We start from the raw sequence: 15,890 nt of genomic DNA, 5'->3' as shown, positions 1-15,890 counted from the left end.
TGAAACCCATCCGTATTTCAATTATATTTTTCATCTTATCATAACCTTTATGTAATTATGCTAAAAAGATGTATGTCAATTAAAATTGTTTGTCTCACATTTGAATATTTCTATTTTTTTTAATATTTTTATTTATTGTATATTTTTTTTCACATGAGAATGTTTAATACTCTCAATTTAAGTATTTAATAGCACAAACCTTTCGTTTACTAGGTAATATAAAAAAATCATTTACTTATTATTCTTATTATTAGTTTTTGTTTCATTTAAAGAACTCTTTTGTTTCACTAAACAATTTTTGTTATTTATCAACCATTGAGTATATATGTTGATATTTGAAAAGTTTTCTTAAATATCTAAGATATTTTTCAACTTATCATACCCTTAATTATACATTTGTTTTCCTTTGTACAATTTCTTTCAATAGTTTCTCAAATTGTTTGTAGACATTTGTTAATTTTTTAATATTTTTATTTCTTGTTTATTTTCATTATGTAGAATACTATTTCGATATATTTTATCTAATTATTTTTTATTTTCTAACTCATTATCAATCATACTGTAATTTTTTCACTATAATTGTATAAATAACTTTTATTTACTACAATATAAAAATTTAATGTAATTATCATGAATATTTTTTATCACCATCCAACATAATTGAAGTTCAAAAGATACACGATCTATGTTAAAATTTTATTATTATGATTATTATTTGTTCTTTGTATCATTTTGATCAAGTAATGTATTATAAATTCTTTTAGTGTATAAAAAATAAATTCATTAGAATTTAAAAGATTGAAGTAAACAAACATTTAAAATATATTGTAATTTGAATATTTGTTTCCCTTTTATATTTTAAAAAAATTATTTTTAAATTTTATCAACTAGGTTTCATTAATGTTTGAAAATTTAATAAATGTGTTGGTTCTCATGAAATTTTATTTGGTATTATAGTCCAAAATATAAACAATTATAATTTATTTTAAACTTTTATTATGATTATTATTTGTTCTTTGTATCATTTTGATCAAATGATGTATTATAACTTTTATTAGTGTATAAAAAAGAGATTAATTAGAATTTAAAAGATTGAAGAAAACAAACATTTAAAATATATTTTAATTTGAATATTTGTTTTCCTTTTATATTTTTTAAAAAATATTTTTAAATCTTATCAACTAGGTTTCATTAATGTTTGTAAATTTAATAAATGTGTTGGTTCTCATGAAATTTTATTTAGTATTATAATATAAAATATAAACAATTATAATTTATTTTAAACTTTGATTATGATTACTATTTGTTCCTTGTATCATTTTAATCAAATGATGTATTATAACTTTTATTAGTGTATAAAAAAGATATTTATTAGAATTTAAAAGATCGAAGTAAACAAACATTTAAAATATATTTTAATTTGAATATATTTTTTCTTTTATATTTTTAAAAAAATATTTTTAAATTTTATCAAATATGTTTCATTAATATTTGTAAATTTAATAATTGTTTTGGTTCTCATGAAATTTTATTTGGTATTATAATCTAAAATGTAAATAATTATTTATAATTTATTTTAAAGTATTTAATATCGAAAAATAAACATCATTCTAATATTGAATATTTGATAATATTATGTTTCCTTTATCAAATTTTTTTTATAAAAATCAATTAAAATTAATATTGAAGTAGTAAGAAAATGAGTATGGGTATGGGTACGAGATTATACCCATTATACCCGTTACTCGGTGGGGATGAGGATAGGACAAAAGTTTGATACCTGTTGGGTTTGGGTATGGGGATGAGGATGAATTATTTTTACGGGGATGAGTATGGGATAACGAAACATGTGCCCGTCCCGCTTCGTTGGCATCCCTAGCCAACATAGTCCAAAGCAAAAAATCAATAATTTCTAGAGCACACAACACAAATCCAATACATTTCACACTCAATCTAAATCGAAAACCAAGCAAACAGTTTGAAAATCTTTGAGTTCTAGCTTCCCTTACCTTAATAAAAAGCTATTGTGAGGGAGGTTTAGACACTAGCGGAAGGGCACCACAACTCCAAGAACACCAGAAACTGAAAAGAAAGGAACACTAGCACGAAGGTGAGATTCTGGAAAGAACCCATTGTTGAGTCAGAGCATAAGGACTGAAAAAAAGAAGAAGAGAAAGACGAAAGTTGGATCTCAACTTACATGGAGGGAAACGCTCATCGAGCTTGGAGGAAGGAAGGAGCTCACTCAAACCCTACCAGAGCTCTTTGTAGCAGAAAGTTAAAAATGAGACTAAGGTGAGAGTGAGGTGTTGAGTGTGGGGTTTTGGGGCTCCTTTATGGGCTGACTTGGGCCCTTTAATAAGATTAGGCCCAACGTTTTAAGACAGAGAAGAAAAGGGGCTTACACCCCGTACCCGTACCCATATCCGTAGGGTATCCGTTATGCGGGTACCCGCATAATTTATTAATATCCACGGGTACCTGCAATTATTTACAAAAAAAATAAAAATATAAGTTTAACAACATATTTTAATCGTAAATTCAAATAAAATACAATACATAACATTCATAAATTTTAAACAAAGTCAACATAGCTCATTCAAAATCAATATGTTAATATTTTAATAATGTATTTTTTTTTATTTCTTTTAATTTAAGTTAAAGTATATCGGACACGGGTACAAATACTATGATACCCATACCCGTCCCGCTAATATGCGGGTATTAAAAATACCTGTACCCGTTACTCACGGGTATCTATTTCCTATCCGTTGCGGGTTTTATCCACGGATATTTGCGGTACGAAATTTGTTGACATCCCTACTTATAATTTTAATATTAATTGTACTAACATTTTTTAATTAATTTTATTATAGTAATTATTTTTTAACTATATGAAAAACTGTTGTACCTCTAGAGTTCTACCACCGGATCAACCCGGTCCGCTTTTGAAATTTTATTTGCATTGCAGCCGAATTAAAAACAAGAAAGTTACACTGTATTGAAGCAAAGCCACCTAGTGAGTGAGACTACATTTGCTTCGTGGAATGACTTGAGAAAGACTCGATTCTTTCTCTATTTCTCTCTCTTTCTCATATCGCGTTTTCTTTTTTTCATTTCTTGTTGTTCCGCGCGAGGGTTTTCCGGTGTCTCCGTCGCGATGACAATCGAACCCTTGGATTTGCTCCGCTCCAATCTCGCTCGGGTACGGATCCCCGAACCGACCAATCGCATCTACAAGCACGAATGTTGCGTGTCCTTCGACACTCCGGTGATGCTTTCTTTCCTTCGTATACTTCTGGAAATGATGAGTTGTTGTTTAAACCAGCTTCGTTTAACTCTTCGATTGTTGTAATTTGGTTTTTCTTTTCAGAATTTGAAGGCATTAAGTGATTTATGATATCCGCGCCGTTTGTTTAGTTAACTTTTGTTTGAAATTTTTGACATTAGTTTTTGTGACGATTGTTGAGTGGTTGCTGATACAGCGGGCGAAGTGTTGAGAATACGCTGGTGGTTTTGTGCTGTTTTCAGCATTGAGAATTTAAATGCTGATGTGACTTGTTTTTTATTTCTCTTACTGGAAGTTATGGATATTTTAGTTGTTACGGCATGGGAAGTGATGAGAATATGCGAAGTGGTTTGTCGTTATTCAGCACAGCAGCATTGAGAATTTTTTATGTTAATGTGAATAGTTTTGGATTCCTCTAATTGGAAATGATTGATGATTTAGTATGTTACAATGTGTTTAGAGCTTCACAATGCAGGAAATTGATGCTCGGTGCTGATTTTTTTTAGTTTTTGTTTATGATGAATTTTAGAGGTCGGAAGGTGGTTTGTTCATCGACATGTGCACTTTTCTTGCTTTTGGGAAGGATTTTGTTGGTTGGAATTACGAGAAGACCGGCAATCCTGTCTATTTGCATATAAAGCAGACTAAGAAGTTAGTTCCAGAAGACAGACCTTCTAAGAAACCTACCCTCTTGGCTATTGGTGCGTTAGTAAAAGAAACATTTCCTTCCTGGTCTTATTTTGTTATCCTGCATCTCTGGTTAGCTTTATGACGATTTTGTGTTTGTTTGCAATCTTTGTTCAGTTGTTAAACATGACTTCTGTATTTGTCATTTATAAATTCTTGTTTGTCACACTGGGGTATGTAGCTTGAACATTCTAGGTATTGGTTGTGGAGTTACCACTTTGGCAGTTTTTTGAAGGCTATATCATTATTAGTTCCAATAATGAGTTTTTGACAAGCTGTTCCGTTTTTGTGTAACATAACTTTATCCTCTTACTAATTTGTAGGTATTGATGGGGGATTTGATAATAATGAGCCCGAGTATGAGGAAACTCATAGTGTAGTTATATTACCCGAGTATGTTTCTCTTCCATTCCCTTCTGTGGAATTGCCAGAGAAGGTACATTTTCTCCGCTTTTGATTTTTTGTTTGTTTAATTCCCCTTCTACTGATTAAGGAGAAGTGGAATTTTATCCATCTTAAAGATTTTTCAAAAATATTTTAGGTAAGGTTGGCAGTTGATGCTATTTTACTAGCTGAGGGTGCTGAACGAAAGGAGGAACTTGCAGCCTGGACTGCTGATAAAAAACAAGTTAGTTCCTATGCAATGAATTTACAACAGATTGACAATGGTGTTGTTATTCCGCCATCTGGGTGGAAATGTGCTAAATGTGACAAGACAGAGAATCTTTGGCTAAACTTGACTGATGGAATGATACTTTGTGGGAGGAAAAACTGGGATGGAACTGGAGGGAACAACCATGCTGTTGAGCATTACCGGGAGACAGGCTACCCTCTTGCTGTAAAGCTTGGGACTGTCACTGCTGATTTGGAAGCGGCAGGTGATGCCTTCTTGCTGAATATATGTTATTTATTATTATCAATGTCTTACTTGTATGAGTGCAGTCTGTAATTGTGAAGGAAATTGTTATACCTAAATATATAGTTAGCCTAAACATATCATTGAAACCATATAATCTAAGTGTGCTCTATGCTATATAAGATGGTTATTTTTCCTGTGCTGTGTGCTAATTATGGCTAATGTATTGTGGCAGCTCAGATGTTTTCTCCTATCCAGAGGATGAAAGTGTCTTGGATCCACAACTAGCCCAACATCTGGCTTTTTTTGGCATTGACTTTTCATCGCTACAAAAGGTTCGTTATTCGTCTCCTAGAGATACTTTTGCACACACAATCAAGATATATGTTGAAGATCTCATATCAATTAAAGATATGACCAAATTATCTTATATATAAGTGAGTGCAAACTATCCTAACTTGTTTTGCGATTGAGTTAGACTTATGTTCACTTTATAATGTGGTATCAAATCATGTCCTAGTAAGGTTTGTTAGGTATGTTGTTGTCAGGTCTTTATCGGACCTCTCCCAAAGTGAGTAATAAAATTTACATAAAGGAACATTTACATAACATAATATTTTTTATTATACATTGATGTTTCTGAATCAATGATACAAAAATAAACTGAAAGATAAACCGCATAACTGGATGTATGAGTTTACGAAAGGAAATTATACCAAGATTCTTTCAAAAAGATAATTAAGCAACTTAAAGTTGCATGAAAACTTAAAGCTGCATCATACATATTGTATAATTCATTCTTGAGCATGTTCATTTGGAATATGTATTAAACTCTACAAAACTGGCTTGTTAGGTGAGGATTGCACCTCACTTATATATTATAATTTGGCCTTAGTCCTTGTCAATGTGAGATCTCCAACAAGATGTAAAGACACTTCTGTCATATCTTACAGCTTCATGGTGTATTTATATAGTCATTATTTTTTCCCTATGTATTTGGTAGACAATAGGTCCATGGAGACATATTAAAATGATATCCTATGTTGGACGTTTAGTGTTTTCTTAATTTCTACAAGTATTAGTTATAATGTTGAGATTAGAGACTTGTATATGTAGGGTTTGCTATTTGAGACAAGTAAAACATTTACTTGGCTGTAGGATACCTATAAATATGAGTGTTTGGGTTTTGTGTTTGCCTTTCACATTTCTATTATATATATTTTATCATTCCAAACAACAAAATTTAAATAGTAACGTCACCCACTGTTTGGAGGCAATACTTCTTTTGATGGATGCTGTTTATAAGTAGTGCTGAGGTTGAATATTCAATTAGATGCTTGAGAATAAGGTTTTGTCTTGTTACTCCAACAGGCATTGTAAGAGCGTACTTACCATTAATTAAATAGTACTTTACTCAATTGTTTTTTCAAATGTCACTTTCTTATGTTCAGACTGAAATGACAACTGCTGAAAGAGAACTCGATCAAAATACTAATTTTGATTGGAATCGAATACAAGAAAGTGGACAAGAAGTATATCCAATTTTTGGACCTGGATATACAGGGTTGGTCAATATTGGAAACAGGTAGAGTTGGTTCCTATTATTTGCTGCTCATCATAAAATACTAGTTTGACACTTTTATATTGCATTTTGTTTTCTTGCAGTTGTTATATGGCAGCAAATATGCAAGTTGTATTTTCAACAAGATCCTTCATATCACGGTCTGTGCATGTCTTTCATTTTCTTGCAACTGTCTGTTAGAACCTTGTTTGCATTTACTTCAATTTCTGTTGTTTCATTCTTAGGTACTACTTGAGCCAAAGTCTAAAGAAGGCATTTGAGATGTCTCCTGCCGATCCAACTGTTGACCTAAATATGCAGCTGTAAGTGCATGCATGTTTGGATATTTTGTGTTTACAAAAAGCTTATAACCAAAGTCGTAGGACTTTTTGGCTTAAAGCCACTTTTCTGTATATAAATTAACAAATCATAGTGCTAAGTAGCTAGCTGGTTTTAGTATCCTCCTCCATAGGCTTCCTGTCAAAGTGATGCTATTCCAAGTTCCAAACCTAATTAGACACTCGTGGATAAGTTTTTTCATACATTTGTTTGAAAAAGGACTTAGCTTATCCAAAACTACTTGTCATCACTGCCAATACAGCAGTACTGGCTCATTTAAGATTATACACAAGTCATCCAATGCATTATATTCGGGTGATGACCTAGCAATAGCACACGAATCCATCATAAGTGATCTATGTTTAGGGTTTCAACACATAATTCAGCTACCCATTCCATGTCAAGCATCTTATGACTTATGCATATCTATAAATTTTTATATCCATTTGTATTTTTGATTCATGAAATATTTCATAAAAAATGAAATTTTCATTTGTTGTAGTGTACATTATTTAAATTTATAGTTGCACACAAGAGATATCTGATTCCGTGCAGTAACCAGAATAGGTGTGGGGCGGGTATATTGTTTTGATAGCATTTGTTTTACTGTGTATTTAGGTGTTTCCTTTTATTGTAATTCAGTTTTACTGTGGTAAAGATGGATTTGATAGGTTATTTTTGTGTGCACAAATCAATGTGTGTAATAGTACTTGTAAGTTATAGGAGAATTTTCGTTTCCTACATGTAAGAAAATGTATATGAAAGGAGGTTTTCATGGCAGAGGTGCTTTTTATTTAATTATCATTAGAATTTATAGAAATTTAATTATAGTTTTATTTATTGTCAGGACTAAATTGGCACACGGCTTACTTTCTGGCAAATATTCTGTTCCGGCATTTGAAGTAGGCCCCCATAACTCAGTAAATATTAATCAAAAATTTGTTTAGAGTCTTTGCTAATTATAAGTTACTGTTGTCTGGCACACAGAATGATGAAAAGGAAAACACTGTAACTTCAACTACAACTGCTGTAAGCTTTCTGGCTCTTCGATGATTTGAAAATCCTTACTCTACATTTATCTTAGTGATTACAGAATAGAATTTCCATAAATTGGTTGAGTACTTGTTTGTTTGTTTGTTTGTTCATTTATTCTTTATTTTTTCAAAATTTCTCCAGGTTTATGTGGTTTAGTGCTTTCCTAGCCTTTTCTTGATTATTTGTTTTTTGCATGGCATGAAATTTAATTAGGATGGGGTTTTTTGTGTTGCTATACCTTTTGGTTGAAGTTTCAGATAATGTTTTTACACATCCGCTTTGACATTTCTTGTCTTGATGCATTTTCTTTGCTCATTTATTCTGTCTGCCGATGTCTACTTTCTTCAAACATTAGAAACAAGAAGGGATACGTCCACGCATGTTTAAATCTGTAATTGCTGCCAGCCATCCTGAATTTTCATCTACGCGGCAACAGGTATGTTTAGTAACTATTTTTTCCCTAACCATCTATTAATGATATACGCATTTGATATTTTTCTGTTTTATATGTCAAATAATTTTATGAATTTTTGGATGCAAACTTAAGCGGCCATCTGATTTGGGATTCTTTTCTGTTTTTAATTAATTTTTTTTTTCAGTATTAATAACATAAACTCACTTTGTTTTCACGTTGTTTTCTATTTTCAAAGATGTGTTGGAAACAGTGATAATAATAAAGTTAAAAATGCAGCAAAAATATCATTAATGCTTCAGATGTATCTTTGAATTATGTTATTGATTTCTTACAATTATTAGGGAGTAAATCCGTAAGAGATATCAGATAGACTGCTATATTGAAATAGTGAATGTATTCATGCAAAGAAGTGAGTTTTTGACTGTTAACTGAAAAATATGTAAATACTTAAGTTACAAAGGTCGTTTATTTAAAACAAAAGGAATGCAATTAAGTACAAGAAATGAAGCACTTATGTTCCCTTTATAGATCAATTAGGGTGCATAATTCACAGGCAATGAAACATATTTAGAGTCCCGAAGATTGAATAATGTGATAAAACATCAATTCCCTCAAATAACCACAATACGTGCATGCATTTAGCATTAAGTCTGACATGCTGATGGTGTACTATTTTGAATTTCCAAGTTGCAGTATACTTCCCATTATCTTAACATGAAATAAATTCTTCCTCTCTTGAAAATGTCTCTTGAAGATGAAGGCAAATTAGATTCTAGTTGTCTTTTAGGGAAATTCTTTATATTCTCTACACCATTTATTGCCCAACATTTGTGCACTGTGGTCTTGGTGATTTATGAGCAATTGGTAAAATTTATCAGTAATTCACAATATTCAGTTGAAGACTGAGGCTGTTGAAAACAGGGTTGAAAATAGCATGCCATAGTGCCATTGTGTAGCTGGGCAGCCCCTGGCAGCGCAGTTTAGTCTCGTAGCTGTAGCGGCAAAAACTTGAGGTTAAAGCAGACTGGATATAATTGCTACTAATTTTCTTTTCCTGAAACCATGTCACCTGTCTTGCCATCCGTGGCGGTGTGTTTTTGGTCATATTTGGTGGTGTATGGTCATTCTCCAGTTGTTCAGTCCCTTTGCTTGGGAAATTTTGCCATTGTCTACGGTTACAAATGTTTTTGAGAAAAGTTGGTTGGAATTCTGTGGAGTCGGTTGGATAGCTTGAGAGATAGTGGCTGTTTTTTTTTTCTTTTTTGTTTCTAAGTCAGACAAGGTGTTGTGCCTGACTCCAAATTGGGCCCTTCCATACCCAAAACCGTCTTTAAATTGGGGAAATGGTTCTTTTGCTGTTTTTTTAGTGTTAGTTATACTTTTGTAAAACTATAAGATACTTTGTAATATTTAAGAATATATAAAAAATATTGAAAAGCATTATTAATTATATATTATTTGATCATATAGTAGAGATAAATATGCAGCATATCATACTATATATAATAATAACAATAATAGGTTATTAGAATAATAGGATATATATATATATATATATATATATATATATATATATATTAAAATTCAGAATAGCAGTCATTCCACTACAGCTATCGGGTTGGCTGCTATGCTCTGCAATCCAAGATTTAAAACATTGGTTCAAAATATCTAGGCTATTCTTATTCTAATTGTCCAAGCTATTGTTGAGTCGTCGTGAAAGGTTTTTTATTTAATGGAATGAAAAGAACAAAACATAGGAGAGCACTCTCTCCTTCAATGTTAATAATGTGTCACAATATGGTGTTCTAAATTTGTCTGTTCATTTTTCCCCGTAAGATTTATCTGCGTTACCAGGCTTTTGGTACGGAACAGTTTATACATGAGATGAACGTTAAATAGGATAGGCATGCTCAAATCTTTTTTGCTGTTCTTTGTTTAATATGCCACATACTGTTTTGCATGTTATTTTGCCGTCTTTTGACTGCTTGATTCTAATTTGATGTTAGGATGCTTTAGAATTTTTCCTACATTTTATTGATCAAGTTGAACGAGCTAATACTGGGAAAATTGAACTGGATCCATCGAGGAGTTTCAAATTTGGTATTGAAGACAGAATTTTATGTTCTTCTGGAAAAGTTACATATAATAGAAGGAATGATTACATTCTTTCTCTCAATATCCCCTTACATGAAGCAACTAACAAAGGTGTGTATTTAGGTTACTAGACTTACCTTAAGGATTGAGATGTCTTCTGGATGTCAACTCAAATCTAATACTTGTTTTGTTTGAGAAATTTCAGGAGAGCTAGAATCCTTTCAAAAGTTGAAAGAAGAAAGACTTGCAGAAGGAAAGGAAATGTAAGTTAAGATGCTCAGAAATCTTACTATTTCATTCATAAGTTTCTTTGAATGCTGCTGAGCATATTTATTCTGACAGAAATGCTGATGAGATTGTGCGTCCGAGGGTGCCTTTAGAAACATGCCTTGCAAACTTTTCGGCTCCTGAGGAGATACATGATTTTTACAGTACTGCTTTGAAGACAAAGACTACAGCACTGAAGTAAGCATACTGAAGTTTCTAAGTATATTAAATTGCTGTGCCATACTTGTTGCACTGATGGATTTTCTTTAGTTTTGTCAATCGTTTACTAAGTCATGGACTTTGGTGATTGGTATAATCTTTGTTAAGAAGAGAGAAACCAATAAGACATTTGATGAATTCTGTGTATTTAGACCACATCGAAGCTATTAACATTATAGAGGACAAGATATAATTACAAAATATTTAGTTACTCTATTTTAGGTTAATAGCATAATATAGAATCAGTCTAATTAATCCTATTATCAACAAGTACTGTATCTATGAAACATATCCACAAGATTCTAACAACCTTATTGTTAGAGCATTTGCAAATAATCTTTCTGTTGAAACAAGATTTATTCCGCAGGACTGCAGGTCTGACCTCATTTCCTGATTACCTGGTGTTACATATGCGAAGATTTGTTATGGAGGCAGGATGGGTGCCCAAAAAGCTTGGTATGTTTTGTCTTGATATGGTTCTGTACATTAAAAGAGTATTAGTTTTTTAAGATCTTTATTTTTATGATCTATATCAGTGTAGTAAGTATAGTATGATTCACGATACGAAACGATTCAGATCCCTGGTGATACGAATCGTGAGTTGTATCGTTTTTACTCCCGTATCGTACTCGTATCATATGATACAAGTCCAAATCGTGCGAATCATGATTCGATTCACGATACAAATTTACCCCGATTTGAAATCTTAGTTCTGCCCTCTACAGATTTACCCCCAAATTGAAACCCTAATTTTTCCCCCTTTTATTTTTCGCACATTGAAACTTATTAACGTTAGTGTGCTCGAAAACACGCTCTCCTCCTTGCCTCTCGTGATCACATCATCTTTGTTTGTTGCGGTGGTCGCACAATGGTGCAGTGTTGGTTGCGCGCTGTTGCGGTGGTGGTTGCATGTCATCTCGTACATGTCTCTATTCGTTTGTTCAATGGGTTTGAGCTTCTGCGTTTGTAGTACAGTGGTCACATGGTGGTAAATCTTAGAGACGATGAGGATGAACTATGAATGATTAGAATAGAATTTTTTTGAGGTTCTTTAGGATACAAGGAGCAAACACTTGTTTTTTGGATGGCTATAATGCATAATTTGTTTAGTAGCATATAACTATAGTTGAAGGAATCTTATGCAGCAACCACATTGTTTTTTGAAGGCCATGTTGCTGAAATTGTGAAACTCTATGGTAGATACACATAGATACAACCACTCTATTTGATTATGAGATTGTTTTGTTATTAATTTTCTATTTACATATTTATATATCTTATATATTTAAGTATAAACTGCATTCTTTTACTGTGTATAAAATGTTTATGAATAGTACGATTCACGATTCAACTACCATGATCTATATAATTTGTTAAGCAGTTTTCTTGTTTCAGATGTGTATATCGATGTTCCTGATATCATAGATATCAGTCATATGCGCAGCAAAGGTCACCAGCCTGGGGAGGAGCTGTTACCTGATGGAGGTATGTGAGAAGTTCTCTGTTCAAGTTATATCTTAAGAGAGTTTAAAACAAAGAAAATCTGATAATTGTTTAAATAGAAGTCAGATTCGCAGAAAGTGTGTCAACTAAGTTCGGTGTTATTGGGAACATGTGTCACATTGGTTTTGTATGTCTAAGGTCCCATTGCGCTAGATAAAGACTACTGGACTTTGATTTGAAGAGATTGAGCTTATATATTGGTTGGCTTGCGATGATGTATAAATATCACCTCCCATTATTGATGATTGCATAGACGCTTTAGTCCACTAATTTAGCTTCTCAATGTTTTTATTATAATTATAGAAATGAGGAGTTAAATCTATATAATCAGAAACATCGTTATAAATATAGAAATAAGGAGTTGATTGTGTATATAATAAAAAATATCTATATTGTAGTTGTATTATTATGAACTATTTTATTTATTCCCATATCATATTTTGTTATTATTAGAAACTATCAAAACTTGTCTATTTATTGTGTTGATTCTTTTTTCTCAATATAAATAAAGCATTTGTGCTCTCTGTTTCAACTCAATGGTTCTCCTTAGAGGTGTTCACGGGTTCGGTTGCGTAGAATTAAATCAACCCAACCCATTGTTAAGCGAGTTGGATTTAGTTGAATGAATTAGATCAAGATTTTGAAAAACTTTCAAGTATCAACCTAATTAAAATTTGTTCTTTTCACTTTGTTGAATTCAACAAGTTTCAAATTCATGGCATTAGAGTCAACCTCAAGTCCTTTCAATACTTAATGCCCTTTGTTTCTTATCAACATCCAATTTGGGTTCATATATCAACCATTCAAATGTTTAATCAAGTTGGTGATTCCATACTTTTTATTAGCCTTATATGACTTGCCAAATTACTTTCATATTGCTTTATCCTACCCTATTGTAAAGAACCGAAACTTTTGGAGGAGCCTTTGTAGGGTTTCTTGAGTCTTTGATATGGTTAAGATGAATCTGGCTGTGTAGAAACCTGTCATTGATGGTGATTGAACTTCAAATGGTGTATATTGAATAGGACCTCCAGAGTATGTTACTAGTGGCATAGGACTTGAGGCATTCATACTTGTGCCAGTGGAGTACAACCAATCTTTTCCATTTGTGTGGACAATGGAACTATTACAAATTACCAAAACATTTCTATTGTTAGAATATAATTAGTTGTTACAGATTTCTAGGAAATCAACCATACATAATCTCAGAAATTAGGATGACTGATTCCTAATTATTAGGTGTCTTTATTATTATTGATTATATTCAATAGTATAAATACACATTGTGTGGTCTGCATTAGACACACAATACATTCAGAACATATACAATTCTATATCAATAATAATCAAACAACACTCTGTTTCATATAAGAATATCAATAGAAGAACAGTTACAAATCAACATTGTCAATGCACCCCCGACCATGTCCACCCAATCAAATGTAAAAGACAATAGAATCACGCAACACATGTTGGTAGTGTCTTAAAAACATGCTGTTTTAGTTCAATGTTTCTGTTTTACCTTGAGTTGAACAGCTTTGTTAAACTGTTTTCAACGGAATATGTTCATTTCTTATAACTTATGTTTATACCTTGGGTCCGTAATATTGTTTGTGAAGCACCAATTTTATCTGTAAATAAATACATGTGATGAATCTGATTATGCAACCTTAGTTAACTGATAAATTTTGCTTTTCAGCTAAATAACCAATTGCATTTGTAACTGAACTCAATCTGTAAATTATCAAATCTCTTGGCATTAATTATTTGTGATTTACAGTTCCTGATGAGGAAGATTCAAACAAAATGTGGGCCAATGAAGAAATTGTAGCCCAGCTGGTTTCCATGGGTTTTAATCCTCTCCATTGTCAGAAAGCTGCCATAAATACATCGAATGTTGGAGTAGAAGAGGCAATGAATTGGTTGCTATCTCACATGGACGATCCAGGTTTCTGAATTTTTTTTATTTTGTTTTGTAGAACAATCTTTTTGTTAGTGACCTCGCAGTGCAGGACTTAATGCTGGATAAATTTGTTTTGGATAGATATTGACCTCCCTATTTCCAAAGGTCATGGCTCTAAAACTTCGACAATCGTTGACCAATCAAAAGTTGATACTCTAATTTCATTTGGATTTCAAGAAGAAATTGCTAGAAAGGCTCTGGAGGCATCTGTAATTTTCTGTTCTTGTTTTTCCTTTCCATTGTGACAGTAGCATAATTTTTTGACAAATTGTGTCAGAATATTTGACTTTATAACTGGAATCATTGTTCTGTAGGGCGGTGACATTGAGAAAGCGACAGATTGGATATTTAACAACCCTAATGCATCAGTCTCCAGTATGGATGCTACCCCATCAAATGCTGCATCCACGTCCAATGATGTTGACCTACCTGATGGAGGAGGGAGTAAGTTGCTTACACTTTCTCTACGTACCTTGTGGGTTTTATTTATTTTTAATTAATAAAGAAAGTCAAAGATTGTAATTATTGTGAATCATGATCATTTAACTCCTACCTTCACTTTTACCCCTCCTGAAAAGTATGATCTTGCTATTTTGATGTCTGTTTGTGCAATCTTCATTGTTTCCTTTCATGTTACTGCCAAGTAATAACATTTCCTTCCTGGGATTCAATTTAATTTTTATTCAAGTGATAACCATGTTGTTGCATGTTTTTGTCTTTACTAATTTTTCAATCTTATTTTATTGTTCAATCTTTCTTCCAGAATATCGACTTATTGGAATTGTAAGCCACAGTGGAACCTCTACGCTTTGTGGTCACTATGTTGCTCACGTTTTAAAAGATGGTAGATGGGTAATTTTCAACGACAACAAGGTTGGGGCTTCCATTAATCCTCCAAAGGAAATGGGCTATCTCTATTTCTTCGAGAGGCTTTAATTGCTGAATATACAGTGGTTGGCGTTGAACAAGGCGAGTAAGAGGCGCAGGATGTTTTGATAGCGTAGAGATGTCACCTACATCCGCTGATGTGAGAATATTTGCTACACTGCTCTTGGTGGCTTGGTAAACATTCCTCTAATTTGCTGAATCTTCTTTTCTTGGTTGGTTCTTAGCGGTAATGAAGCTTTGGAACATTACATTTCATTCATCTTTTATACATTGCATGTTTAGGTATTCAAGTAACAATGTAGCAACGAATTATCAGTTCTAGGAATTTAAACAACAATAGTGAATGTTATACAGCTTCATTTTTCTGATGTCTAAAACCAGTTACTTTGAAAAGTTTATTACAACTTTCATTCCTTCTTGCTTTTTAACAATAACTTGAATTCTTTCTTTGGTTGATTATAGAGGAAAAATATGTTTTATTTGAGTGCAGTAACATATGCATGTTATCTTAAACAATTGAATGATTTTATTATAATTTTTACTTGACATTTGATTATGCAGTTTTTATTTGTCATTACATGAGAATATTCTTGGGAGAATAGTTTGTGGAATTGTTATATTTCATACTAAGCATAAGAATATTTTTGTTAAATCAATTTTATTTGCCGAGGAACTATGTTTATAAAGACAAAACTAGGTAATCAGGAGACACTATTAGTCGTCTAATTGTCAGGAATGGATCCTCAAGTTTTTGTGGAAATTAGTGAAATGAAA

General features: G+C 32.3%; 1 protein-coding gene across 1 annotated transcript; it reads left to right on the top strand.

Annotated features, from left to right (window-relative positions):
* Positions 1-2,998: 2,998 nt before the first annotated feature.
* Positions 2,999-15,544, top strand: LOC114169641 (ubiquitin carboxyl-terminal hydrolase 14). Its single transcript, XM_028054882.1, has 20 exons — positions 2,999-3,271; positions 3,819-3,990; positions 4,300-4,412; positions 4,518-4,854; positions 5,073-5,167; positions 6,284-6,417; positions 6,498-6,554; positions 6,639-6,716; positions 7,580-7,634; positions 7,720-7,761; positions 8,123-8,203; positions 10,189-10,387; positions 10,482-10,539; positions 10,619-10,741; positions 11,130-11,218; positions 12,158-12,247; positions 14,046-14,213; positions 14,310-14,437; positions 14,543-14,672; positions 14,992-15,544. Exons 1-20 carry the CDS (start codon positions 3,161-3,163, stop codon positions 15,162-15,164), a joined length of 2,433 nt encoding a protein of 810 aa, XP_027910683.1. The 5' UTR covers positions 2,999-3,160; the 3' UTR covers positions 15,165-15,544.
* The last annotated feature ends 346 nt before the right edge of the window (positions 15,545-15,890 follow it).

Source organism: Vigna unguiculata, chromosome 11 (assembly GCF_004118075.2).
Source record: "Vigna unguiculata cultivar IT97K-499-35 chromosome 11, ASM411807v1, whole genome shotgun sequence".
In the NCBI taxonomy this organism is placed as follows: Eukaryota; Viridiplantae; Streptophyta; class Magnoliopsida; order Fabales; family Fabaceae; genus Vigna; species Vigna unguiculata.
The sequence above is the reverse complement of the archived record's forward strand: the minus strand, read 5'-3'. Positions and strand labels throughout refer to the sequence as shown.

What these genes read in the sequence shown, in the direction of transcription:
- LOC114169641 (XM_028054882.1), top strand. Translation starts at nt 3,161, where the DNA reads ATGACAATCGAACCCTTGGATTTGCTCCGCTCCAATCTCGCTCGGGTA. An exon ending in ACAAGATCCTTCATATCACG is followed by an intron (nt 6,555 to 6,638) that starts GTCTGTGCATGT and finishes TTTCATTCTTAG; the next exon opens with GTACTACTTGAGCCAAAGTC. An exon ending in ACAAAGACTACAGCACTGAA is followed by an intron (nt 10,742 to 11,129) that starts GTAAGCATACTG and finishes TTTATTCCGCAG; the next exon opens with GACTGCAGGTCTGACCTCAT.